This window comes from Xylaria bambusicola (genome assembly GCF_022495145.1).
Source record: "Xylaria bambusicola strain CBS 139988 unplaced genomic scaffold F5B22scaffold_8, whole genome shotgun sequence".
In the NCBI taxonomy this organism is placed as follows: Eukaryota; Fungi; Ascomycota; class Sordariomycetes; order Xylariales; family Xylariaceae; genus Xylaria; species Xylaria bambusicola.
In genome coordinates, this window is record NW_025953561.1 from 723498 (window position 1) to 748392 (window position 24895).

At 37.9% G+C, this 24895-nt stretch overlaps 7 protein-coding genes across 7 annotated transcripts; 4 read left to right on the plus strand and 3 right to left on the minus strand.

Annotated features, from left to right (window-relative positions):
* The first annotated feature begins 120 nt into the window (after positions 1-120).
* F5B22DRAFT_595765 (GPR1/FUN34/YaaH-class plasma membrane protein) lies at positions 121-2397 on the plus strand. The gene is made up of 5 exons (XM_047974172.1): positions 121-751; positions 810-899; positions 985-1211; positions 1269-1453; positions 1518-2397. Exons 1-5 carry the CDS (start codon positions 549-551, stop codon positions 1671-1673), a joined length of 861 nt encoding a protein of 286 aa, XP_047833665.1. The 5' UTR covers positions 121-548; the 3' UTR covers positions 1674-2397.
* A 2423-nt stretch (positions 2398-4820) lies between these two features.
* Positions 4821-7188, plus strand: F5B22DRAFT_661983 (major facilitator superfamily domain-containing protein; the record flags this gene model as incomplete). The annotated part of the gene is made up of 6 exons (XM_047980406.1): positions 4821-5789; positions 5845-5958; positions 6005-6134; positions 6191-6608; positions 6663-7085; positions 7135-7188. Exons 1-6 carry the CDS (start codon positions 5525-5527, stop codon positions 7186-7188), a joined length of 1404 nt encoding a protein of 467 aa, XP_047833666.1. The 5' UTR covers positions 4821-5524.
* A 351-nt stretch (positions 7189-7539) lies between these two features.
* F5B22DRAFT_545879 (uncharacterized protein) lies at positions 7540-10132 on the plus strand. The gene is made up of 2 exons (XM_047972896.1): positions 7540-8213; positions 8274-10132. Exons 1-2 carry the CDS (start codon positions 7789-7791, stop codon positions 10006-10008), a joined length of 2160 nt encoding a protein of 719 aa, XP_047833667.1. The 5' UTR covers positions 7540-7788; the 3' UTR covers positions 10009-10132.
* A 38-nt stretch (positions 10133-10170) lies between these two features.
* Positions 10171-11566, minus strand: F5B22DRAFT_595773 (uncharacterized protein). Its single transcript, XM_047974173.1, has 3 exons — positions 10987-11566; positions 10622-10927; positions 10171-10485 (listed from the first exon to the last, which is right to left on the minus strand). Exons 1-3 carry the CDS (start codon positions 11288-11290, stop codon positions 10256-10258), a joined length of 840 nt encoding a protein of 279 aa, XP_047833668.1. The 5' UTR covers positions 11291-11566; the 3' UTR covers positions 10171-10255.
* A 518-nt stretch (positions 11567-12084) lies between these two features.
* On the minus strand, positions 12085-13659 carry F5B22DRAFT_545960 (uncharacterized protein). The gene is made up of 2 exons (XM_047972897.1): positions 13138-13659; positions 12085-13089 (listed from the first exon to the last, which is right to left on the minus strand). Exons 1-2 carry the CDS (start codon positions 13245-13247, stop codon positions 12558-12560), a joined length of 642 nt encoding a protein of 213 aa, XP_047833669.1. The 5' UTR covers positions 13248-13659; the 3' UTR covers positions 12085-12557.
* Positions 13660-14072: 413 nt separating this feature from the next.
* F5B22DRAFT_634544 (uncharacterized protein) lies at positions 14073-16436 on the plus strand (the record flags this gene model as incomplete). Its single annotated transcript, XM_047976992.1, has 6 exons — positions 14073-14894; positions 14999-15044; positions 15104-15507; positions 15564-15929; positions 16071-16281; positions 16342-16436. The coding sequence occupies 6 exons, from the start codon at positions 14073-14075 to the stop codon at positions 16434-16436; spliced, it is 1944 nt and encodes a 647-aa protein (XP_047833670.1).
* Positions 16437-16950: 514 nt separating this feature from the next.
* On the minus strand, positions 16951-18370 carry F5B22DRAFT_546037 (uncharacterized protein). The gene is made up of 2 exons (XM_047972898.1): positions 18105-18370; positions 16951-17990 (listed from the first exon to the last, which is right to left on the minus strand). The coding sequence occupies exons 1-2, from the start codon at positions 18261-18263 to the stop codon at positions 17313-17315; spliced, it is 837 nt and encodes a 278-aa protein (XP_047833671.1). The 5' UTR covers positions 18264-18370; the 3' UTR covers positions 16951-17312.
* Positions 18371-24895: the final 6525 nt, after the last annotated feature.

Consider the following 24895-nt stretch of genomic DNA (forward strand, 5'->3'; position numbering starts at 1 on the left):
GCTAGCCATTCCTCACAGCCCACATTTCTCGTGGTGTCAGACGGTCCTAGGTCTGGCTAGTCCAGAAGTTGAACACTATCCCCCCTTTCCCCACATCGCTGGTCGTCAGCCGCTGGATGGTGACACTTAGACTAGAATAGTGAGTAGACCAACAAGTAAAAAGTAAAGCCAGCGTTACCCCGGACACGCCGGCCCCGGTACCTAGTCTCGAATCGATCTCTCCGCACTATGAACCCTGTTGTCATCTTACACGTAGAGAAGCTGCGTCAAGTTATGTTGGAGAATTCCCCAACCTAGTAGCTAGCTCTTCCTAGCTCTCTGGACTAGATTCTTTCCCCAGCAAAATGATCCCTGCTGATCGTCGTTTAGGGTGCCACAAACTATGACTTCCTCCGGGGAAAGGGAATGAAGAAATAGGGTGGTCCAAGCTGCAACTTATAATATAAGCCCTGTCCGCTGCCTAAGATAACCCCAATTGACTTCTCGTGACAATCGTGTAATATTAGACTTTGGCTTCGGATCAGATCGGACCAGAAGATTCAGACAAAATGGAGAACGGCAGCTCATTCGACACCAACGGCTCCAAGCATGAGCACCTTCATGAAAACATAAGCCCTGATCTTGCCATGAACAAGATCAAGACAGCAGGAAGCATCTCGATCTCGCCGGCACTCTTTGAGAAACTGTACCTGTCGCCTCAGAATAATGTCAAGGGAAATTTGAGGCAAACTTTCGGAAACCCAACCGCGATGTTAGTGGCCAATTCCTACTCATCCGCCAACCACGACAACAGAACTGACAAAACGCAGCGGATTGACTGGCCATGTTATCTCTATCGGTCCTCTTGCAGCTGATCTTATGGGATGGAGGGGCGCTGGTGGTAGCGGTGCCGCTAGCATGTAAGTTAACACAGCGATTTTCGAGCACCCCAGAGATCCCTCACGACTCGCAAATTATGCCAAAGATCTAACATAAACAAATCAGTCCCTTTTTCCTCTACTTCGGCGGCGTTCTCATGACACTGGGTGGTATCCTCGAATTTTTCCTGGGCAACACATTCCCATCGGTCGTCTTCGTTTCTTTCGGTGCCTTCTGGTTAAGTTACGGAGGCCTCTTGCTTCCCCAGCTCAATGCCTACGCTGCCTACGCACCTCCGGACGCCGAATCGATCGCTGAAGGACTCGAAACTACGGGATTCAATGCTAGTTTTGGTAGGTTTAATCCCAGGTCATTATACAGAACGTAATAAGGGGCTGACCACAGTGTAGGCTTCGTCACACTTTCCATGGGAATCCTGTGCTTCATGTACCTTGCATGCTCCATAAGGACAAATATTGCCTTTGTTATTGTCTTCCTCACTCTCCTTATTGCATTCGGTTTGATTACGGGAGCATACTGGGCCCTTGCTCTGGATTACACTGGCAACGGTGGATTTGCTGCGAATTTGCTCGAGGTACGTTTTCTTTGACTTATCAATCAACTTGATCTCGTAAGATTTATAGCTGATGCCTTTACAGGGTGCCGGAGCTGCTTCCTTCGTCTGTACTGCAGCCAGTTGGTGGATTCTATTCAGCTTGATGTTCGCGTCAGTCGATATGCCTTTCAGTCTTCCCCTCGGCGACCTGAGCACCAGAATCCCTGGCGCCAGCGACAAGAAACTCGCGCAAGATTAAACGCGGCCTCGTTGCTATCCGACACGGATTACGACGGAACGTGCTGGATATGGATCACGAATCATTTACCGGCGTGGATTAAAAGAATGATACTTGAGCTCAGCGGATGTAGTTCAAATTGAGAACATATAGCCTGTTCCCAAGGGAGCTCCGCGTATAATACCATAATTGTCTGAATTAGTGTGGCATTGCTTGTGAGTCACTGTTATGTGCAGTTATTCCAAATAAGTACTGGAGTGGTGTATGTGGGATGCAGGCACTATGGCATTGCCAAAGCAAGTATTGGAATCATCTGGTAGCCATGTGCTACAACAGCTCGATGCCTCTACCTTCCTGTTTAATCTTCGTATAGTAGCCATTAATCTGGCTGCTCTTTTTAAATTATTAGTTAGGCTAATCTCGAAAGTACCTTGTTTCTAGCACCGACAGGAACCTTGTTGGCAAATAGAATTCTAACATAAAAGAGACATGTATTACACGAGGAGACTGTTCACCCCCTTTTTTTTGTCATTTTTCACGGTTTTCTTCTGGCCACTCTGACCCGTACGTCACAGACCCTACATTCAAAACAGGGACTTTCTCTCTTCAGAAAAGTTAAACAAATTTCTGTGGCCGGCTCGGCCGGAGTAAGCAAATGTCTCAGTTAAGTTAGGTTGCTGTGTCTGGTGTGGGCTTATTGGATTATACCCAAAACATGTTTCGTTGGACATAGAGTTGATAAATGCAAAGTTGAAATATACAACATACTTGGCTTGTCCCATGAATATAACGAAGAGTAAGCTAGGTTATAAAGTTGCATGAACACAGATAACTTGGATTAGTACAATAGACAACCCATCTTTGATTTCCCTGAAGCCGACATCGACAGTCGGCGATGGAAACAGGACTGATATACCATTAATAGGTCGACAATGCCACGCATTGTTAGGATAACTATCAGATGTTATGGAACGCTTACTAGAATATTCCAAACAAGGATCAAGTGCTATAGTTTCCTTGGACGGCACGCATGTAGTTCGAGACCAGTAGGTGCTCCTAATATGGAGTCGTCATCATGCAACCAACGCTAATCCGTATCCACGACACGAAAACTCTGCCACGGGAACCCATTTGAGAAGCTAACTAGCAAATCTGGCTAACGCTTTCAGGAGAATGCAATTCCTCGACGTGGCTCGCCGTGTTCCATGTGAAGACTTTCGTTCGGGCTTGACTGCGTTCAATCTGCCAGCGCCTTTGATCTAGCAAAGTCTCGCCAGCATTCAAATTAAGCTTTTCACATGTAACTTATTTGCACTTCGTTGAATGTAGCAGATCCTCTATATAGAATCAAAGATTATTTGGTTTAGGATTACTTATTGATGTTCTTTCTGGACTTCCGTATTGAACCGCCCTTGGGCAAGCTGGGTATTACATTCTTTGGGAAAGTTGTGAGTACAGCGTTGTGCGCTTGAATCGTAAATCTACAATCAAACTGGCAGTAAGCCAGCTAATTATACTCCAGGCGAGTCATCAGTGAGAGACATCGGCGTTGGCAACTCGTGTTTAATGAAATTAGCATATGGCCAAATTTATAGCGCGCCCCGTAATCTCCTGCTCCTTAAGGGAGGAGTTACAAAAGCTAAGCCTGCAATACGAAAGATGGAAAGTTACTACTAACTTTCGTCTGGGCCTAGCAATTAACCATTGTTTATATTCAAAACGAATGATAATAATAGAAACTATAATCAACCATCTCAACGCTTAACTAGGCCGGAACGGTCACCATCCCGGGCCCAGGTCAGACTTTCTAGCACATTGTGTAAGATTTTCATAAGAAAGACACGACAATGGGATGGAACCCCACCACGGACCAGTCTCAAGTATAGAAGTCTCGTTACACAGGCTTTTCCACCAACCCAGCACACCGACATGCATGTCTCATACCAACACTGAGCCGATTGTTCAGGAGGCATACGGATTCCCGCATCCGCTGTTGTACAGCATCCCACCACGAATCTTGCCCAATTAATCTTATCACCCTACACGGCATTACGATATATTTATTTTACATGCATGAGCGCGTCTTATGGATATGGATACCTAATTTTCAACTTTCACAGGAACGAGTAAAGATATGACACAATGGTTTCTTGGACTTTCAGTGCTGGAACCACGTATTTAGTATATTTCATGGCTTTTACTACCAGGTATTGTCATAAGTCAGCCTCAAATTGATTTGTGAGCGTCACCTGCAGGCTGCCGTTCTCCCAGATTACCAAGTCCGTGATCTATAGACGCACTGGGGGTAGATAACGATACGAATACGATCAACGTTGAGTGTTTTGAAGAGAATGATCATTGATGTTCTTTGAGAAACTCTGAGATGATATAAACTAAATTTTTCTCACGTTTGGTCTACTGATGTAACAAATGAGATCTAAGCTATGATCATAAACCACACTGGAATATACATATATCAGCACAGTCTATCGAAACCGTTTAGATGATGAAGATTCGAAGATATTGTAATTCATGTTTCGAATTAGTTGTTGATTATACTAACCTAAAGGGTGAATGCTATGTCATTCTCATTCATTCTCACTAACTATTATTCCTCTATCATCTTACTTGACGTTTAAGCTGGCATTACGCTGATCTACCCTTCCCATGCTTGTACGTTGGAATTGCTCTTCCAACATAATTTAGCTGCCTAAGTACGCAACAATGGCACGCCACTTTCATACCATAGTTGTCTGTACACACTTCATACTGCCAACATATACATGGAATGTTTCAGCCACAGCCATTGAGAGGAGTATTCACCGCCATACGCCACATGTATAGGTTACCCCTCTCGCGCGATTTATCGGCGGCTTGTAGAAGCCCCGGAGTCTCTGTTTATCAGCATGGTTCAAGGCAGCAGGATGAAAATCATAGTATGCCGATACTATCATGTCTGGTAGACGCTAGGTTCCGCCGAAACTGAGCCACCCCCTGCGACCTAGTAGGTACTCTGAGCTGCCATTCTTGGATGGGCCAAATATCAACATAGCAACTCAAAGTCGAATGTTCTGGCCAGGGTTCAAGGTTAAAAGCAGCAATACGTGTTGCCTGATTGGGGTTGCCGAGCGTGCCAAGAAACACACCCCCAACAGTGTCTGCAGGTCATCGACACGAAAATCAGTTGGAGAAGCAAGACCACACAGACTCACCACTCCTGCACCCCCTTCGGACCGCGTGGAATGAAGACCCCACTCGAATCAGAGCCAATGTCTCCCACCCGTGTCCGTCGAGACAATACGTAGAGAGGAGAGAGGGAGAAAGACATGGAGTGACATCACGCGTCACATCATGCTCTGTTCACCCTAGAATCTCTGTGATCAGCTTCGTTGGCTGAATTTGGCCGTGTCTCGCAAACGAACCCCTCATCAACGCTGCCTGCCTGCCTGCCTACAAGTGAACAAACAGCCCTGGTCGGATACCCGACGTCAGTGAGGTGTCCCCTGTAGTGTCCCATTTGTCGCAGAACAAGCTGGCTCCCCGGCAGATGCTCTTCTCCCGCTTCTGGGTCGCCTCACTCTGCTATACGGGTTACAGTTGGGCTGCATTGTTTGACTCAGCACCGATGAATCATCGCGTCTCCCTCGAGGAGTAAGATTGCGACTTACTACCCAAGTTTCCTACGTGTACCTATCAAGAGATATGTCGGCTTGTCAACATTGATGGCCTCCAAATGTCACGTCTGCCTCTCTAGCTTTGGAGGCTTGCGACTTCTATAATCCCCCGTCTCTTTGTCGCATCATCGCGTCCGAGATAGCATGACCTCAACCGGCATTTCTGCCTAGCATTTTCCAGTAGTCGTATAATCCAAGATGGCAGACATATCTTTCATTCGCCAAATCCGGCATGGATGGTTCACAGCCGACTTCTGGCTTTGCACAATCCTTATGTTCCTTGTCGAGTTCGGTTGCGCGGTTTTAGGAGCGCCGTCTCCTAGGTTATTGGAGATAGTCGTTTGTCGAGAGTACTATGATGAGAATGGCGGCAGTTTAACACAACGGGACTGCAAGATTCAGGAAGTGCAAATGCGACTTGGCCTAATGCTAACAGTATTGTCGACATGCTCAATTTTTGCTGGTTAGTCTATCACCAGCTAGGAGATAAAGGGTCATAAATGCTGAACCACTTTTAGCAACTCTCATGCAGATTCCAATGGGTCTCCTTGCAGATAAAAGGGGGATGAAAGTGGCCTTAGTTCTGAACATCATCAGTACAATCTTATACTGGGGCTGGTTGCCCCTTGTCGGTATGTCCGACGTCTAATTCAGTGTACATTGGCTGAGATGCCTTAGCTGTCTTCATCCATTTGCCGACATGGACTCTATACATTGCCCCAGTATTCATCTTTATCGGAGGTGGTCCTTGGGCATCTGGCGCCCTTATTTTTGCCGCTATCAACCAAAGGATAACGGCTAGTCAACGGTCGGTGTCCAGCTTTCCAAAAGTGAGCTCAGCAGATCTTCTGACAAGTAATACAGGACTCCTGCGTTCTCTATAATGGAAGCGATATCTGGTATCGCAGATCTCATAGGCCCTGCACTAGGAACATTGACCATGGAAAACCACATTAGCATACCGTTCTTAGTAGCTACTCTAAGTTTCGCGCTCATGTTTGTGCCGACAATATTGCTTCAGCATGATCCATTACAGCTTTCGATAGAGATCGATGATATAGACTCAGAAGCCGAAGTGTCTCGACCTGGTGACAGCGAAGAGCAACCCCTATTGCGTAGTATTAGCGCCGATTCCAATGATTCCGAAAGACCTTTCATACGCTCCACGATGGCGATATATGGCATTACTTTCGGCTCGTTCTTTCTCATCTCCTTGGCCCGAGACTCAAACAACTTCCTCATACCCTGGATATCTTGGAGATTCAACGAATCAATGGCTCGGGTAAGTCTGTAAACAAATCGACTGCAGTGCATATTACTAAAGTGAATATGCTAGGCTGGACTCATTTTCTCTCTTAGGGCCATCGTATCATCGTTCGTTTTCTTCGTGCTTCTACCGACGGCCAGTTCTTTCATTTCCAGAGGGCTGAAGTATGGGTCGTTTACTCGAGATCTGATCATTTCATCCTCCAGCACGCTGCTGCTTTGTGCCGGTGCGATCTCGATAGCAGTTTCCTCAAACCTCTCGACTCTGGTTGTTGGGTTCTGTATAATGACATTGGGGTCTGGCGCCACTGTCAGCCTCCGCGCATTTCTCGCGTCCAAAGTTGATAGGTCCTTGTCCGGCCGTCTTTTTGCAGCGACTTCGACCACGTCAACGATAGGTAGTTTAATAGGGATGCCATTGATGGGAGCTCTATATTCAATTAGCATTTCAGAGGAAACGGTTGACATTTCTTTGCCGTTTGCTATGGCCGCTGTGAGTTCTTCCATTTATGCTTCGCATTCTCAATCTAACCCTTTTGTAGGCAGCCTACTTTCTTGTTTCATGTGTCATCGGGTCGCTCCATCTTACTGTCTAGATATGTATCCTAGAGGGATCTAATGGTCATATCAAGGTCTATATATTTAGTGGTTATGCATATGAGCGGGGCTACATATCAACATCTAATAAGCATTTGTGACAGGTTGTTTCTTGAGCTTACTTTATATGACCATATCTTGTTAATTTGAGTTTAGGCCTCTTTGATCAAGGCACTGCCAGTACCCGTGGTACTCAACAGCCTCTAGCTGGTATGGGATTGCATGTATAGCTAGCTACAAATCCTAACCCTTATCTACCTTTTATCAGTTTTACTTGAACAGCGTAGCTCTCCGGTGCTATATAGGGGTGATTTTGTTCGGGTATCTTTTTAATCTTACCAAAGTGCGACTTTATAATGTGCGGATTGCCTAAAAAGGGGTGCACATCCTAAGCTTGGTGAGCTGAAGACTATTGCTGACAAGACTAGCCATAGACTAAGCCACAGACAAAGCCATCCAGTAGCCGTTCTAGACTGTTGCTGCGCCCCGCATTAGTCCATGATATCGAGTTGGGTTTGACCCCTCCTCTATTGACCTTTGGCTGCAAAACGCGCAGAGTAGCCTGACAACAACACGCTTATTATAACATAGGCGTCGGAATGGACGGAATTGCAGCGATAGGTTTAACGGCAAATATCCTGCAATTCGTAGACTACGGTGCTCGTATTGTTAAGCGTGCGACCGAAATATACCGGAGCGATGATGGCAAACCACTCGAGAATGGTGAATTGGAGGATGCACTGATCGACTTGGAATGGATGGGTCAAAAGCTCAAGTCGAACGAGAAACACGCCAGTTCAGCAAATATGGGCCTAATAAAGCTCACAGAGGCGTGTCTAACTCTTTCGAACGAACTAAAATCAATGCTTCGGGATCTTAAACTCAAGAGAACCAGGCATCGGGTCTTTTGGAGTTTCGTTCAGGCTCTAAGAATCGACAGAAAAGTTTTAGACATGAGAGAACTAGAAAGCAGAATATTCAAGCTGCGCGATCAAATTTGCGCTCACATGATCATCACCCTTAGGTATACCAACCAGAAAAAGCGTCATTATCTTGGGGAACCTCCGTACTGATTCGATGGTAGCGAAAAGGCAAACAGTCATGCGTCGTCAAGTGATATTCTCCACACCAACCAAAAGATTGACGATTTGGCAAATCAAATGATGCAGATACTCAAGGACCGATCATGGAAAGAAGATGGTTCCACTGCGTTCGCGGACTTGGCTGCTAGGTGGGAACTGTTTCTGAAAGCGAATCAAGACCAGGCCAAGATCAGAAGAGTTATCAAGAGTCTGCACTTCCCCAGAATTACCGAACGCAAATCAATCATCCCTGTAGCTCATCAAAAGACGTTTGAATGGGTCTTGTCACCCGACAACTTGGTCAATTTCGCATCTTGGCTCCAGTGTCCCGTTACGGCCAACTACGTGAACCAACCATATTGGATCAGCGGAAAAGCTGGCTCTGGCAAGTCAACGCTCATGAAATACTTGGCATCTCATGAGAAAACAAAGTCAATGCTTCAAGCATGGGCACATGGCCATCGCCTCATGATCGCCTCACATTTCTTCTGGAGCAGTGGTACAGCTATGCAAAAATCACAAGAGGGTCTTTTCAGAACTTTGCTAGCAAGCATATTCTTACAGGCCCCTGAGCTGGTGCCAATCTTTTGTCCTCATCGGTGTACTGATCTCGGTCACTTAGAGCCTTGGACGCTTGAAGAACTGGCGTCTTGCATGGAAAAGGTCGTCTCTTCTGAAGACTTGCCTATTCGCCTATGCCTCTTCATCGATGGATTGGATGAATACCAAGGTGACCATTCTCAATTTATCAGTTATCTCATGAATATCTGTCGATCGTCATATATCAAAATCTGTGTAGCTTCCCGGCCGTGGATAGACTTTCTAGTTCCCTTTGAGGACAGCCCTTGGAAGCTATTCATGCAAGACCTTACGATTAACGACATAGAGCTGTACGTCCGTGATTTATTAGACGGAAACCTTTATTATCAGAGACTAAAGGCTAGGGATGAGATCGAAACTGAGAAGTTAATAGCCGGGGTGACTAGTAAAGCGCAAGGGGTCTTTCTCTGGGTAGATCTTGTTCTTAGATCCCTCCTCCGCGGTCTGAATAACGGCGATGGAATAGGCATCTTGAATCGGCGGCTCAGTTTGCTACCGTCTGATCTAGAAAGATACTTCGAACTGATGCTCAACAACATCGAAGAAGTATACAGAGAGAACACAGCACGAATCTTTTTGGTAATGGTTCAAGCGCAGGAAACATTGCCTGTGCTTATGATCTCATTCTTAGATGAGGAGGATCTGGATCCACATTATGCCCTTGTGATGCAAAACGGAGTCTTAACAGAAGATACTATCACTATTCTATTGCATGAAAAGAGGCACCAGCTGATTGCACAGTGCAAAGACTTGATCTATGTGCAACAGCATCACGATGAGCCAGAGTTTTGGTGTTACGAGGTGGGCTTCTTACACAGGACAGTGGCGGACTATTTCAGGACGAAGGCAATGGATAAGTTGCTAAGCAACCAAGCTGGCAGTGACTTCGATCCTAGAAGGTCCTTATGTAGAGCCGGCCTTGCCCAGTTGAAAACGATGACTCGCTGGCGAGGCACAACGGATGCCGACTTTGATAGGATTGAGATCGTCTACGAACAGGTTCGGGAATCTGCACAGCAGTATGAGGTCACAAATGGAGTTCCACTAGCGGAATTCCACGAATCTAAGAAGACTATAGAAAGGGGTTTTCCGACATTTAGAAGAGCGGGGCGAGATTTGCTGGCTTCCCACAAATAGCTGTGTTGTATTATAACGCACGTACTGTGGTGAAGCATTCTAGACCTATGCGTTCGCTTACCGAGGCATATCAGGATATTCATAACATATGAGATGACACATGTACATTTAGCAGAATAGGCTACAGATATAAATCAAATTACAATTTGGCGCAAAATTAATCACCCAATGTAAGATTAAAACCGTATCAGAACATTCTAATAGTCTTATAGGCTATCGGGAAAGCAGAGTGAGGCTTGGTTGGAGCTTATTCGAGTGGGTTGGCGTTGTTCGGGGGGATCTTCTGCACGAAGGATACGTTGGGGTATAGGTCAACCTCCTGCTCAAGTCCACTCTGGATAAGTGCGAACAACGAGTTCTTGCTGTTATCGTATCCCGAAATAAATGCCTTGCCGAAGTCGGCGATGAAAGTGGTGTACGTAGCGGCGGGCTTATAGACCGCCATGTTCGTGAATGTAAAGTTCGTACCGCGGAACACTACAAAGGAGTCAGTAATCAGGAGCGGGTATACTCTGCATTGTGTGCATGGGAAACAAGCTTATCGCTCTTTCAGGCGTTTTTCATCTCCACAAGTGGCTAGAACATGAAGAAAGTGGATTTGGGGGCACCTTACATGTACTGTTGGAGTAAGCTTTCCAGATGTTATCGTAGTTCTCCGCTCCGATCAACTCCGACTCTGGGCCTGGGAATTCGAAACCGACAGATCTCGTAATCCAATAGGAGTCTTGAAACACGAAATCTTGGGAACCAACAAATGTCTGCAGCATGATGCCAATGTTCACTTTCTGGAGACGAAGCTCATCCCACTTTTCTGCGCCTCCGTTGGTGGCGGTCCAGTTCTTGATCCATTCCATCGCGAAGCGACCGCTATCGATCTCAAAGCTGTATTCCGCAGTGACGTAGGGGGAATGAGGTTTGACTTGACGTGGTTAGTGATCGACTGTATTGAAAAAGAAGTAGCCAAACGGAGGAACTCACTGTCCCAGCCCAAATCGTGGAGAAGACTACCCACAGCGTGAACTTCGAGGTCCAGTTCAGCCTTCAAAGTGGCATTGTTGTTGATGGCAGCAGCACCGAAAAGCCATGTCCGATAGAGGTGTTCGGTCAAGTAGGGTTGGTATTCCTTGTAATACTCCTCGACAAACTGTCGTGCTGCCCTGACGATCGGAGTGTCGATGACCTCCACGCCAGCAACAGTGGTAGTAGGATGCTGGCCTGGCTTACAAGAGGCGACAGCGGCTCCAGCAAGAGCTAGGCTAGAGACAATATCGGAGAACTTCATCTTGAAAGGTTGACAAGGCACTTATTAGGGGCTGCTGAGAGTCTACAGCGAAACAACTGAGCAGCTTGCTTTGAGAGCGCCGCTGCGATTCAAATACTCGCTCGTCCCCTTTCTTTCTCTCTCTTCCCCCTGTCCATCCTAGCCCAAAATTAGTAGATTCACATCAGTAGGAACAGTCACTAGTACACCTTGATGATCCTTTACACCAATGTATTACTCCTAGCTAGGGTGCTAGAACCAGCACGTTGCAAACCTTTGCCTCAAAGAGGTCGACTCTGCTAGTGTAAGCACCCTCAAACCAGGCAGTAGTGCACATTCCTATGCTATTTACAGATACACCGTAAGCCAAGATCCGGGGTCGCTAGGATAAGACGCTTATAGTGGGCGGGTAGAAAGCTTGGCCATTGGTAGTTACAGTCTACCGGTAACATCCGGGCATACCGTCGATTCCGCGCTAGCCTCTCATTTCAGTAGGGCAGTGCCTCAGCCGATCGATTAGTTAAGAACAGGTTCATGCAGATGGTGTGATTCAGAGACGGATGTGGTGTCAGCAGGAGTCCGCTCGCTAGTAAGCCAGTGACGTAGCCCAGGCGAAGTTGCAACCAATTTATTTCCATGTATTGCGAGGAAAACACGTTGAGTGGTTAGTGTAAGTCTCCTCTACACGCTGAGACCAGGGATGAGATACACCACTGTTCCTTTCTACAATATTTGGGTCCGCACGGCGCATGGATGGATCAGCATTTGATATGCCAGTTACAATTTCAGCTGCGCACGGAACTAATCATAAAATATCCTCGAATTCTCTGCTTACCATCTTACATGTACCTATCAATAGACATAATTACCAACATACTGTGTAGGTTTCGGGACCTGCCATGTGCAACATCTCGTGCCAAGACGCTTATGTGCATCCGACTGCCGGCCGCCAAGTCGACGGCGCGAGAAAACAAAGATTCCTAGACTATATCTTGGGATCTTTATTTATTCATTTTCCCGGTCGGTCCTAGTATGCGAATGTGTTCGAACCCTCTCAAGAGTGGAAGGGAAGAATAACACGCAACACATACCAGCTCGGCTCGGAGGCGTCGGATCATCTACAGTACAAATAGGATAACAAATAGGATAGCTACACATACAATGCAATAGAGTGTCTTGTATATATACTGTGCACAAGATGTATGTAGTTTGTTCCCCTTTCCTACAGCACCTGATGCTTGCGTGTACATATCCACAATGGCCAAATCCTTCCAGGTATGCGCTATTGTTAGTGCTTAGGACAAACCCAGCAAACTCGCGCGAGAGTCATGGTTGTATCGTTCAATCCCGTTTTGCAGTCGAATGCCCACACCGACGGCGCGTGTTCTGGTACCAATCTCACGTCCATGTCCTCGGGCTTGCTTGGAGGAACAGTAAAGTTCACTCGGCCTCTATTCAGCTCAATGCGACCCTCAATTTCAGCGTTGCCAATGGCGCAGATACCAAGAACATCTTCGAGGTTGGTGTCGGCTAAGAACGTAGCCACTTCTTCCACAAAGCCCGTCGGCAGGTCATACTCCCTATACTCGGACTGCGCAGGATGATTAAAGCCGAATTCGTAAGGCACTAGCTTTCCATTCATGAACCGCCACGACCTGGGGACTACATGGCCGCCTGCCACTTTGCCGCTGCGAGGCACAGGCCAGGGTGTAGACACATGTCCAAACTCAACTACCATCTCCCCTTCTTCGATTGTAAAGTGTTTATGTAGGAGACTGAGTCCCACTTCCGACGCTATATCATAGCGTTCGAAGATGTCCCTGTGCATAGTGGTCAATCCTGTTCTCGTCGATCTAGAAGTTACCTACTTGAGCTCATGGAGGTCTTTCCTTTCACCGAGGACTGCCAGGCGACCCTGGAGGATTTGGTTGGCTTGACTGAGTGTGCCCAAGCTGTTGAACGTATTAATGTCTTCCATGACAACCTATTGTTGCTGACGTGGTTGGATACAGGTGAGAGTATGTGGTTTAGGCTTGATCTCATGACATTGTGCAGCCCCAACACTCAGGTTGGTCGGAGCCACTTATACGGAAAGCACTCGGGCGTTCAGCTCTTCATATCAAAGAACCCTCATGACTCTGCAAGCAGAGCCTCAGGTTTGCCGGCTCTCCGCAAAATCTTATACACGTGGCGCAGAGGAATTTGATGAACGGCCATTTCGAGAAACTCCAATCGCGGCGCCTGAAATTCTCACAAAGGCGTGAGAGGGTGTGAAGCTGGCACCAGACAGTGGCGACCATTGGCCTGGATGGGGTTTGCATAGAAAATCGCGACCGAGGGCTTGCGACTTGGGGCCGTCGGGCCAGTAGGCGACGAGCTGCCAGGGGGGGTCGCGGCCTGCCACCGGTCAGACCTGAACCGATAAAGCGCCCCCTCATTTGATTCGCACCCGGTTGATTACCTGTGCGTTATAAACGTCCCGGATGATGGGCAGTCTGACAATTCTCAGCAGCTCGGCTCTGGCTCCCAATCGGCTCGCATACATGCCAAGATGGTCCGTTCGGCATATCGTGGCTGCATTAAGAAGACGCAGGGTGGGCTGTAGGCTGGACGACTATCTGACGTGGGAGGTAAGCCACGGGTCGAGCGGACCAAGACGCCTCCGATCACTCCAGACCTTCCCCAACAGGCCCAGAAGCAGAACCGTGCGCTGTTATCCCGCAACCGGCAATGATAAATGGTTGTGCGACGCCGCCACTCCTAGGACAACGACATCGTCTTCAAGCGGAGCTTAGAATGCAGCATGAACGAGTTACGTGTTTCCATTGACACCACGATGGTTCGGTTAGATTCGAGTTGGGAAGGCCAATGGAGCGAGCGCGAGCCAAGCCACTCTTCCTTCGAGCCTACCCCTCCCAGCACAAGCAGCCTTGGAGGGCAAACCCCCACGAGCTCAGATAATGATGGCTCATCTGACATAATTGGAGAACGGGCCAGAAGGGATACTTCTCTCAGCGCTCTCAGTGCTTCCAGGGTGGGACTTGCTCGCACGATTGAGGACATCGTATCATCACTCACAAGAACCGCGGAACCCTTCTCTAAGCAAGAGGCTTGGGCATCTATCCAGGCTATAGCACAAGATAATATTGATCGAATTGTGCAGAGGGAATCGCTGCAGCCAGATTTTCCCGCTCCTTTGTCGAAGGTGTGCATTGCGAACGACCCTGGCCCCGCCGATCTTGCTGACCACCATCTAATCCAGGCACTGGATTCGACTCGCGATGATATGAGGGCATGCCTCGAACAAGGGGTTTCCATGCAATCTCACGAGACGATGAAGATCACCACGCAAGATGTCGGCTCGGACTTGCAGCAAGAAGAGCAGTTGATAGCTAGTCAGGGCCTTCTAAGTAATAGCCTCGACATTTCACTTCGAATTTCATCAGGCGGACCTTCCAGAGCACCACTATCTCGCAAGACCAGTCGCATTGACAAGAGGCGCAGCCTGGCGCCGAGGCGCCGTCTACCGTCTACTGGTGGCAATGGTGATGCCCCAAATCTACGACGTGGGCGGCCAAGTGAGCGGGGATTCAGTTGCTCTCATTGTGCAATTGCTAAGAAAAAAGTACGACACCGAGAAAAATTGAGTAATGTGGGCTAACATTCCTACGGTGCACCGGCGATGAAAACTGTTGTGACGCATGTGCGAAATCGCCGATATACCGACAGCTCTGTATCAAGGCCGATTTCAAAGAATCTCGTCTCGTATTCCACGGTAAGTTCTCTCCAACGTCAAATTGGTGAAATTGTAGTTCGGCTAAACACATGGTTAAGACCTTTATAAGACGCGGATATCAACACTGCTCAATAACATCGTTGGCTATAGCTGGCGAGATCCTCACTTGGAGCCGATCGTAATCAAAATATCGAATGGCTTTGACACGCAGCTAGAGCTTGAACTCCAACACTACGTTGCTCGGAATGAGAATGCGCTCACCCACACGATATTTCGTGGCCTCGAGGCGGGCATGATATACCCTAAAGCGAGAAGTACGTCTTTCGCCCTCCGAAATGGCACGCTCACCGCAGAGAAAATCGACCATTATTGTGAAAGACTAGCATGTGATATGATTCTCAGAGAGTCTCTGAGCTCAGTGAATAACAGTCTCCTCCATCACATTCTCCTCTTCGCTGTAACGCAGATAGATTATGAAGATGAAAGTTCCAGGATAGAAGGCGTACGTGCTATTGGTCTAGAAACCCTTTTCTTGACGTAAGCTAACTCAAGTATTAGCTAGAGATGGTCCGCCTAGCCCTCCGCTTCTGGGCTATCCAGGCTATTTTCTTCACCTACCCATGGAGAGTAGAGAGCGGAGGCCATCTCATCAGAATGTATCCACTGCAGCTACCTGGATATTGGAATGGAATTACGCTATTACCACGACTAGTCAACCAAGAGCTCGACAGGGCATTTGAAAAACGCATGGACGAGATCGAGAAGGAGATATTAGAGAAACTGCAGGTCGCCATTTTCAAACGTCATCGAGACCAGTGGTGCTCCATTTTTCTGGCTTCCTTCATCCTTCTGCACAGCTTAGAAAGGGACACGTGGAATATGAGGGCGTGGGATCATGAGACGAGAAGTCGAGGTGCTGCTGCCGTAAGTATTCCATGGGGCAACTCTTGCTTATCTCGGCAGACTTTACGGAATAAAGGCTATTGAGGCCCAGCGGCTTTTTGGCGCCCCGGAACGCTCAAGCTTCGGGCTTGCAATGTCGGTTACTGACATCGGTTTCTGTAGTGGCCCCTGAAAAGAACCCCATCCGAATATTGCGAACAGAACAAGCATATCGCAGACATCATCGCCACCCACTTCAAGATTGTCAATCAAGGCAATAGCCCCTTGAAACAAAACTGGAATAAGCCTTTGAATCAGCAACTACTGAGCAACAGTGTCAGAGCGAGGAGGTTCATCTTAAGCATACAGAGTGACTTCAATTCCCCTTCATCCAGTATGTTGAGATGTTACTTAATTTTCAAATCGTTTAGCCCTGGCGCTGACGTTGGATTAGGTTACAAGGCGGAACTACACCAACCGAAAGAGTTTACCCGCGTTAACCCTCAGAGTTTGAACTATACGTACACCCAGATGCTTTTTGGGGAATAGCAAGAGACTTCAGTTAGTTTGATATATACTGATGACATCATTCTCACTATCATTTTTTCATCATAGGCAATAGCATATTCACCGCCCATTCTGTTTGGCCAGCATAGCCAGTGTTGTATTCTGATGTACTATTCTGGTGTTTGAATTGGCGCTTTCAGATAGAGCAAATTTTGGTTACCTCATGAGTTTAATGGGATTGCCCCGCTGAGTGGTGCCTGGAGCATTGCTTCTTCAGCTTAACTTGCTATCATATAACCACTCTCCTCGAGAAATTGTGTATCTTATCTATCAATACCAACCCTAATCAAGACTTAAGTCATGTTGTAGAATAAATCGTCTACACGTCGTGCTGTGGCTTGTGTTCTAGGCTTCTCGGATAGGCTTTCGCATTTTATATCGGCCCTATGACTTTGGTAAGGGAGAATTTGTTTTCAGAGCAATATTCAGTATTAGACTCATCGTAATTACAGAACAAGGGGTTACAGCAATTCCTATCTCTTTCTCTTTATTAGTGCTAGACTGTATCAAGCGAGTGAAGATACTATCAGTATTTTGAATTTCTCTCTCAGGTTCGCTGACATCTTGGGATATCCTCTTGCTCGAGGGTAAGGATCTTATGACGGAATTCCAAATTCTTTTCTGTTATCTTTGAGAATAATGGACGCCACTATCTTGGTAATGTAACTCAAAGGAGAACCAAAGTAGCATCAAACAACATAATAACTACTGATCAAGAGGTCATCTATCGATCGGTTCTAATAACCCCCGATATTACCCCAGGATCAACTCAATACGCTCGGTTGGTAGCTTATCCCATTCATTCTTTTTGACTTCTCTATAGGAGATACGATATGCTACTCCGTCAATCTATTTTACCTAGAGTACAGCTATGTGTTCAGAAGTCGTTACATAAGAAGCGAAGCGGTCCTCTTCGAAAAGGTAGGGTACTTCATATCTTTTAATTCGAGAGATTGCGACTAATTCGACCTCTTTTTTCCGTTCCTGGGGGAGTGTTGCAAGTTCGGGAGGTAAGGGGGGGATCAAAAATCCTATAATCTTTTTTGCTGCGTCGTAAAGATATAGCGTATCCCCCAATCTGCCGTAAACAGCCAATAGACGAACCTTGAAAGTTTCACAGAATAGGTATGCTGTTTGCTCGGGTATGAAAGGCGGTGTAGATGCAGAAATTTCGGCGATTGGCACTGGGTAGTACCACAAATTATTGAGCCCTTCTCTTTCGTTGCTGTTTTTCATCATTGCCTCGTTACTAAAAACATACTGTCCACATCCATCCGGATAGACGATTGGTCTAACTTGAGGGCCGAATTTGGGCGGATTGTGGCGTTGCCAGCCTGGAGGTAAGGACCTGCTGAGATCTTTATATCGTATTCTATCCTCGGGCCACGTGGATAAGATGCGGCGCCTTTCAGACGCTACGGCTGTCGGTAATTTAGCTGTAAACCAAGTGGTAATGGGAAAGGTTTCCCGGGTATTATTTGATTTGCCTAGAATACGCGCACCATCGCAGTGGTCTGTGGTGATCCTTTCCTGCCACTATAATAGTTGGAGTCAGTAAAGCTGAAGGGTTGGTTGCCAATTTTATGAAAGCACCAACGTCTTCCAATCGTAAGGGCCCTAATGCACGAGGTGACTTAGATAGATACTTACCCCTATCCACGACCAAGACGGAAGTTCGGACGGCGTCAGAATAGCATATGAGGCGCCTGATACCGCCGAACGTCGACGCGGGCGATGATTGTAGCCCCGAGAGTGCCACCCTAAAGCACTATCAAAGTATAGTGTCAAGAGTAGTACATGTGATCCCATTAGATTATCTAGAAGTCTAAGTTACAATACAGTTATCTGGCTGGATGAAGGTCTTATATACAGATTTTAGCATTCCAGTATATGGAACGTAAGTATTACCGCCTTCCCTTTCTAACACTCCCTTTCGATCCTTATACTAGTTAATACTGTAAATCTTGATCGACTCCCTTTTAAGGGTAGCTCCCTTTAGGGTAAGTTGTATAATTATATTAGATGGTATAAGGGTAATGTTTTAAAGAACGCCTATTAAAATAAAATAGATAAGGTAAAACTTTTTAAGAATTAAGTTATTTATAGCTATTAAGGTAGTAAATAAAAGCAATGTTAAGTTCTTTAAAATAGGATGCTATAAAGGGTAAGAATCCTATTAATATTACTTTTAAACTGCTATTTATAATATAAAGCTTTTAAAATTAGGGCGCTATAATATATAATAGCTATAATATATTATATATCTATCGTTTTTATATAAAAGTAAATATATATAAGTATAAATATCCTTTTTTCCCCTTTTTATCTTTATATTATTTATATATATTTTTATAATTATTTTTTCTAATAATTAATATTTCCGTTAAGGTATAAATTATAAATAGCCTATAATTTATAAGTTTTAAGTTTTTAAAAAGGGTATATTACCTATTTTATATTATATTTTAATTCTTTTTATAAAGTAATATATATACTTTTTCTACCTATTTTACTATTAATTTATATTATATTAAATTATTAAGCTTAATAACTTTATTTTAAAATAGTTATAAGTTAACCTTTAAAAATCTTATAGGGCTTCTTTAACTTTTATATTTTTTTTTAGTTAATTATAGGGATTATAGTTTTAAATTATTATATATTTTTCTTTTTAACTTTTTTTTTTATTATAATAATATTAAAAATATATTAAACTTTATTTTTTACTTTTTACTTAATTAATAAACCTACTATAAGTATAATAAATAAAGCTATTATAGCTAAATTGTTTAGTTTTATAATTAGTTAAAACTCCTTTAAAGTAACTTTTATTATTATATTATTATATTAATTACTTTTATAACATTTTAAATATTATTAATATTAAAAAGTTTTAATAAAGGATATAAAATATAGGTAAATATATATTTTATTATTTATAGGTAAGGTTAATTTAAAGTAACTTTAAAAGATTAATAGCTTATTATTATTATATTATTAAAGGTATCTTTTAAAAGTTAATCCTATTATATTTAAATATATAAATATTTAAAAGATTTAATTTAAGTTAATTAATAATATTTATTATTTTACTTTTTAAAATATTATTTTAGAATATTTTATAGTTTTATTTTAAACTTTTTTTAGGTTATTTTTAATAGTTTTTTTTAAATTTATATTTATTTTATAATTTAACTTTTAATAATTTAAATTTTATATTTTTAAATTATAAAGATAATTTTTATATTATTTATTATTATTAAAGGATATAACAGTAAGAGTATTTTAGCTTAAATCGATTTTAATACGGGATTTTTTATTTAACCTTACGTATAAACTATTTTAACCTTATTATTTATTTTAAGCTTAATAATTTTTTAAACTTTTTAAAGGTTAGCCTTAATAATACTTTTATTAGCTTATTTATTACTTAATTAATAGTTAAAATATATTTAAAATTAACTTTTTTAATAGCAATTTATTTTTAATATTATTAATTTTAAATTAATATATATTTCCCTTTATTATATAGTGGTAGGTTATATACGGTTAAAATTGCTTTTTAATTATTATTATAAATAATTATAGGTATATTATTTAAATTAATATTTAATTTAACTAATAGTTTTTATATTTAAATAGTTTTTTTAATAGCTTAGGTTTATTTTTTTAATTTAGCTTTAAATAAAAATAATAAAACTATTAACTACTTTTTTAAACTTTAATTAATAGTATTATTCTTTAAATTAAATATATACCTTAAAGTTAATTGGTAAATCTTTTTATATATTTTTTAATTTAAATTAATAAAGCTTTATAATTTAATTTTACTTTTTTTATATATTAATTTTAAATTAATTATAAAGTTAAAGTATTTAAATATTTATTTTATTATTTTAATATAGGAGGTATTAGGTTTAATTATATATTTATTATATTTAAAAATAATAAATGCTATATTAAGTTAAATATTTAATATTATATATATTAATAAGCTTATAGCTTTTTAATATTATTTTTAATTATTTAAATTTAAAATAAAGTTATTTTTAAATACTTTTATTTTAATAAATAAAGGGGTATAGGTTAGCTTTAATCTTTAATATTTTAATTTATTTAAATTTTAAAATCCAAATTCTATAAGTATTTTTTTTAAATAAGCCTTTTATAATAGCTTTAAGGTATATACCTTATAGTTTTATTTAATAGCTATTTTTAAATAATATTTTATAAGGCTTAAGTTATTTATTTAAAATTTATTATTTAATATTTATTTAATCTTTATAATTTTTAATATTTTAAATTTAATAATTAAAAGATTATTAATATAAATAATAATATAATAGTTTTTTTAAATAAAGATTTTAATATTTAAGTTTAAATTATTAAATTTAAAGTTTTTTAAAAATATAGCTAATATTTTATACTATATATAAGGTATTTATTTAAATTTATAAATTATATTTAAGTTCTTTATAAATTTTAATAGTTATTTAATAAAAATATCCTTTAATACTTTTTTATATAGGAATACTATCTTTATATCTATTTAATAAATTTTAAGATTTAAGGTAATAATAATTATAAATAATATTTTATAATTTATAAGTTTTATTATAAAGGTAAACGTTTTATTATAATTTATATTATTTTTTTATTTAAATCCTTTAATTATTTATTTAGCTTTATATTTAATTATTTTTTTTAATTTATTTTATTTAAGTTTATAAACCTACTTTTTAAATAATACCTTTATATTAAGTAGTATTAATATAAGATTTTAAGTAATATTATTAATTAAGGAATTATATTTATTATTTATTACCTTTAGCTATTTATTCTAATATAAATTTCTTTTAATAACTTTATAATTAATTAGCTTAATAATTTTAATTATATTAATAACTTTTAAAGTAATAATAATAAAGTAAAAAGTAAATAGTTAATAGCTATAATTTATAGGGTATATATTATTATAATAAAGTTATAGTATAAGCTTTATATACCCTTTTAAAATTTATATTTTAAACCTAACATTTTTATTATTATTATTATTAGTTTTTAACTTTATACTAGGTATAATGTTTAAAACGTTTTGATTTTTAATATTATTAGATGATGTTTTTTAATAGTTAAAGTTGTTGCTATTATTTAGCTTTAAGATATTATTGGAGTTTCTAATAGTTTTATTAAAGGATCCATTTATTAAAGCTTTAAATATAGCATATAAAATAATAGTTAATATAATAGCTAATATAGTACTTAATATAATATTTATTATAATAAGGTTTAATTTTTTTCTTTTTTAAATTAATATATAGTTTTTTAATTTAATATAAGGAAAATTCTTAAATTTTTATTTTTTTATTATATTTAATTTTTTAAAATCTTTTATAGTTTTATTTTTAAAGTTCTATTAAACCTGTTTTTTTTTATTAATTATTTTAATTAAATTAAATAAAGGGTAAAAGATTTTTTAAAAAAAGCTTATATTATTAATATTTATAACCTTTTTACTTTTTAAAAAGATTATATAATTATAGGAACTTTAGTTTTAATAATTTAATATTTTATAGGGTAAGGTTTATTTAATAAATATTAATCCCTTTTTATTTAGCTAAAAATATTTTCTATTAGTTCTTATTATTATTATATAATTATAGGTAAGCCTTTACCTATATTATTTCTTATATAGTAATATTTTAAATTAATTATTAAATTAATATATTATTATATAATAAGCTATTTAAATAATAATAGGCTAATATTTTTATAATATTCTATTATTTATAGCTTATATTATTATAAGAATTATAATAGATTTATATATTCCTATTATTTTTTTATAAATATTACCTTATTAATATTATCCTATAATAATAAATAATATTTAAATTCTTTAACTTTAATATATATATTTAAATTCCTTATTAATATTTTCTTTAGCTTTATTAAATATAAATATATAATATCTTTATTTAAAGCATTTATAGTATTTAAGGAAAGATTTAAAGGCTTAGGTAAATTTTCCTTTACTTTTAAATAATAATACCTATATTATTTTTATAAAATTATAATATATAATAGCAATATATATAAAGCTTTTATAACCTTTAAATATTGCTTTAAGGATATTTATAATATTAATATATAGTAATTTTAATAAATAGGTACTTTGTTAAAGCTTTTTTAAATAAGGTATTTCCTTTATTTTAATTTAAATATAATATTTATATATATAAGCTAATCTTTAAGGCTTAATATATTTAATATTTATTAATTTTTTAATTAAAAATTTATTAATATATTTAAAATGTTTATATTATAATATAAATTTAAAATTAAAAAGAAAATAGGTAATAAAAGTAATAATAATAGCTTTAATATTTAACTTAAATTAATTAATTATATATAGGCTATTATATTTTATACCTTTTAAAAATATATTATTCCCCTTTAAAGTATAAGCTTTATTGCTTTAAAAAAGGAATTTAATATTAAGTTTTATAAAGTATAATATAAAGATTAAGTTTATATTAATTATTAAATAATAAATTATATTTTTTAATATAATAGGTTTTTCTATCCTATTAATTATATTAATAAAGGTATAGTTTTTATATTAAGTTAATTATATTATTAATTTATTAATTTTAATAGTTATAAAGTATAGTATAATATATAGGTTAATAAAGCTAGTTAGGTTTAAAAATATAAAAATGTTAATATTATTATTAATAACTAGTATTATTTTTAATACTTTTATAAAGCTATTAATTTAATTTTTATTAATAATAATAAATAAAGCTCCTATAACTTTTTTTAAATAATTATTCTTTAATATATTATTTAAAAGTTTTTTTATAGCCTTAATGTTAATGTTTTTAACGTTAGATTTGTTTTAAAAGGTATTACCCTAAGGTAACTTTTATATAAATCTTTTAAATATTAAAAATATTAAGTTAAATATAATATTAATAAAATTAATAGGAATAGGTTAATTTATTAATAATAAATAAGTTATAAAAATAATATATTTAAAAGATTTAATAATAAATAAAATTTATAGTAATTTTTAAAAGGATATAAAAAGTATAATAAAGTTTACTTTTCTTTCCTTTTTTATATTTTTATCCCCTTTAAGTTTTTTTGCTTTATTTTTATATTATTTTATTTATTATAAATATATATCCTTATCCTAATTTAAAGTAAACTATAAAATAAGGAAGAAGATATATTTTATTATAATTAAAATATACCTTCCTTTTATTATTAGGTTATTATTTAAATAAATAAAAATTAATTTTAATAATTAAAAGGGTAATTTATATTATTTATTCCTTTTAACTTTATTTAAAATATAATATTATATTAATTACCTTTTTTAAAATAATTATTATTTATATTATAATTTTAGCTATATTAATAATTAAAATTTTAAAAGTATTAATTTTTTAAATTATTAAAAAAGAATTAAATTTAGATTTAAAACTATTAATAAATTTTTTAATAATATATAAATATAGTTAAATTAAAGCTAGATTAAGCTTAATTATATTTATTTAAATTTATTATAGTATAGTAATAAATTAAATAATATTATTAATAGATTTAAACGTTATTTCTTTTTATTATTAATAATATTATATAAATTAAACCTTTTTTTTAAGCTTATAATTTTAATATAATTTATTTTATAATAAAATAAATATATTAAGGGGCTTTATTAATATAGGTTAAACTTATTAATAAGTATTTTATAATAGTCTGCTTTAAATTATAATATTAGTTATATTATATTTTTTAAACTATTTATCCTTTTTAATAAGAAAGGTTTTTTTACCTTTTTTTTCTTTTTATTAAAGGGCTACCTTATAAAGTTTTCCTAATAATATTTAAATAAACTTATTTATATTAAGTTTTTTTCGTATATTTTAGCTTTACTTTAATTATTATTTTAAGCTATTAAAAAGGGCTACCTTTTTAAACTTTTTAATATTATTTAATAATATTTTAATTAATTATTAATATTATAAATAATATAATAGTAGTTAATAGGGTTAATTTAATTAGTTTAATAAATAGGTTAATAGTTATAAGAGGTTTTATAGCGTAAGGTTAAGTAGTAATTAATGATTTTTAATTAATTTCTTCTTTAAAGTCTAGTATTATAATATATTATTAATATAAATTTTTTAAAAGGGCGTTTAATAGGAAAGGGTTTATAAAGTAATTATTTTAAAAGTTTTTAGTTAAAATAAAAGGTAAATCTAAATTAAGTTCTTTAGTTTAAAAATTAATATTAAAAAGGAGGGCATTAAAATTAATAAAAAGGTTCTTTAAAGTAGTTAATTTTAAAGTTTAATAATTAAATAGAATATTAACTTTATAATTAAAAAGATTTTAATTATTAAGTATTAAAGGGTAAAAAAAGACTTTAA

Excerpts from the sequence above, each read along its gene's own strand:
- F5B22DRAFT_595765 (XM_047974172.1), top strand. The coding sequence starts at position 549 with ATGGAGAACGGCAGCTCATTCGACACCAACGGCTCCAAGCATGAGCAC. Across the intron at positions 752-809 it reads TTCGGAAACCCAACCGCGAT|CGGATTGACTGGCCATGTTA; the intron begins GTTAGTGGCCAA and ends GACAAAACGCAG. Across the intron at positions 900-984 it reads GGTAGCGGTGCCGCTAGCAT|TCCCTTTTTCCTCTACTTCG; the intron begins GTAAGTTAACAC and ends TAAACAAATCAG.
- F5B22DRAFT_545879 (XM_047972896.1), top strand. The coding sequence starts at position 7,789 with ATGGACGGAATTGCAGCGATAGGTTTAACGGCAAATATCCTGCAATTC. Across the intron at positions 8,214-8,273 it reads CACATGATCATCACCCTTAG|CGAAAAGGCAAACAGTCATG; the intron begins GTATACCAACCA and ends ATTCGATGGTAG.
- F5B22DRAFT_595773 (XM_047974173.1), bottom strand. The coding sequence starts at position 11,290 with ATGAAGTTCTCCGATATTGTCTCTAGCCTAGCTCTTGCTGGAGCCGCT. Across the intron at positions 10,928-10,986 it reads CCACGATTTGGGCTGGGACA|TCAAACCTCATTCCCCCTAC; the intron begins GTGAGTTCCTCC and ends AACCACGTCAAG. Across the intron at positions 10,486-10,621 it reads AGCTTACTCCAACAGTACAT|TGTTCCGCGGTACGAACTTT; the intron begins GTAAGGTGCCCC and ends ACTCCTTTGTAG.
- F5B22DRAFT_545960 (XM_047972897.1), bottom strand. The coding sequence starts at position 13,247 with ATGGAAGACATTAATACGTTCAACAGCTTGGGCACACTCAGTCAAGCC. Across the intron at positions 13,090-13,137 it reads AAAGACCTCCATGAGCTCAA|GGACATCTTCGAACGCTATG; the intron begins GTAGGTAACTTC and ends CACTATGCACAG.
- F5B22DRAFT_546037 (XM_047972898.1), bottom strand. The coding sequence starts at position 18,263 with ATGGGATCACATGTACTACTCTTGACACTATACTTTGATAGTGCTTTA. Across the intron at positions 17,991-18,104 it reads CGTCTTGGTCGTGGATAGGG|TGGCAGGAAAGGATCACCAC; the intron begins GTAAGTATCTAT and ends CAACTATTATAG.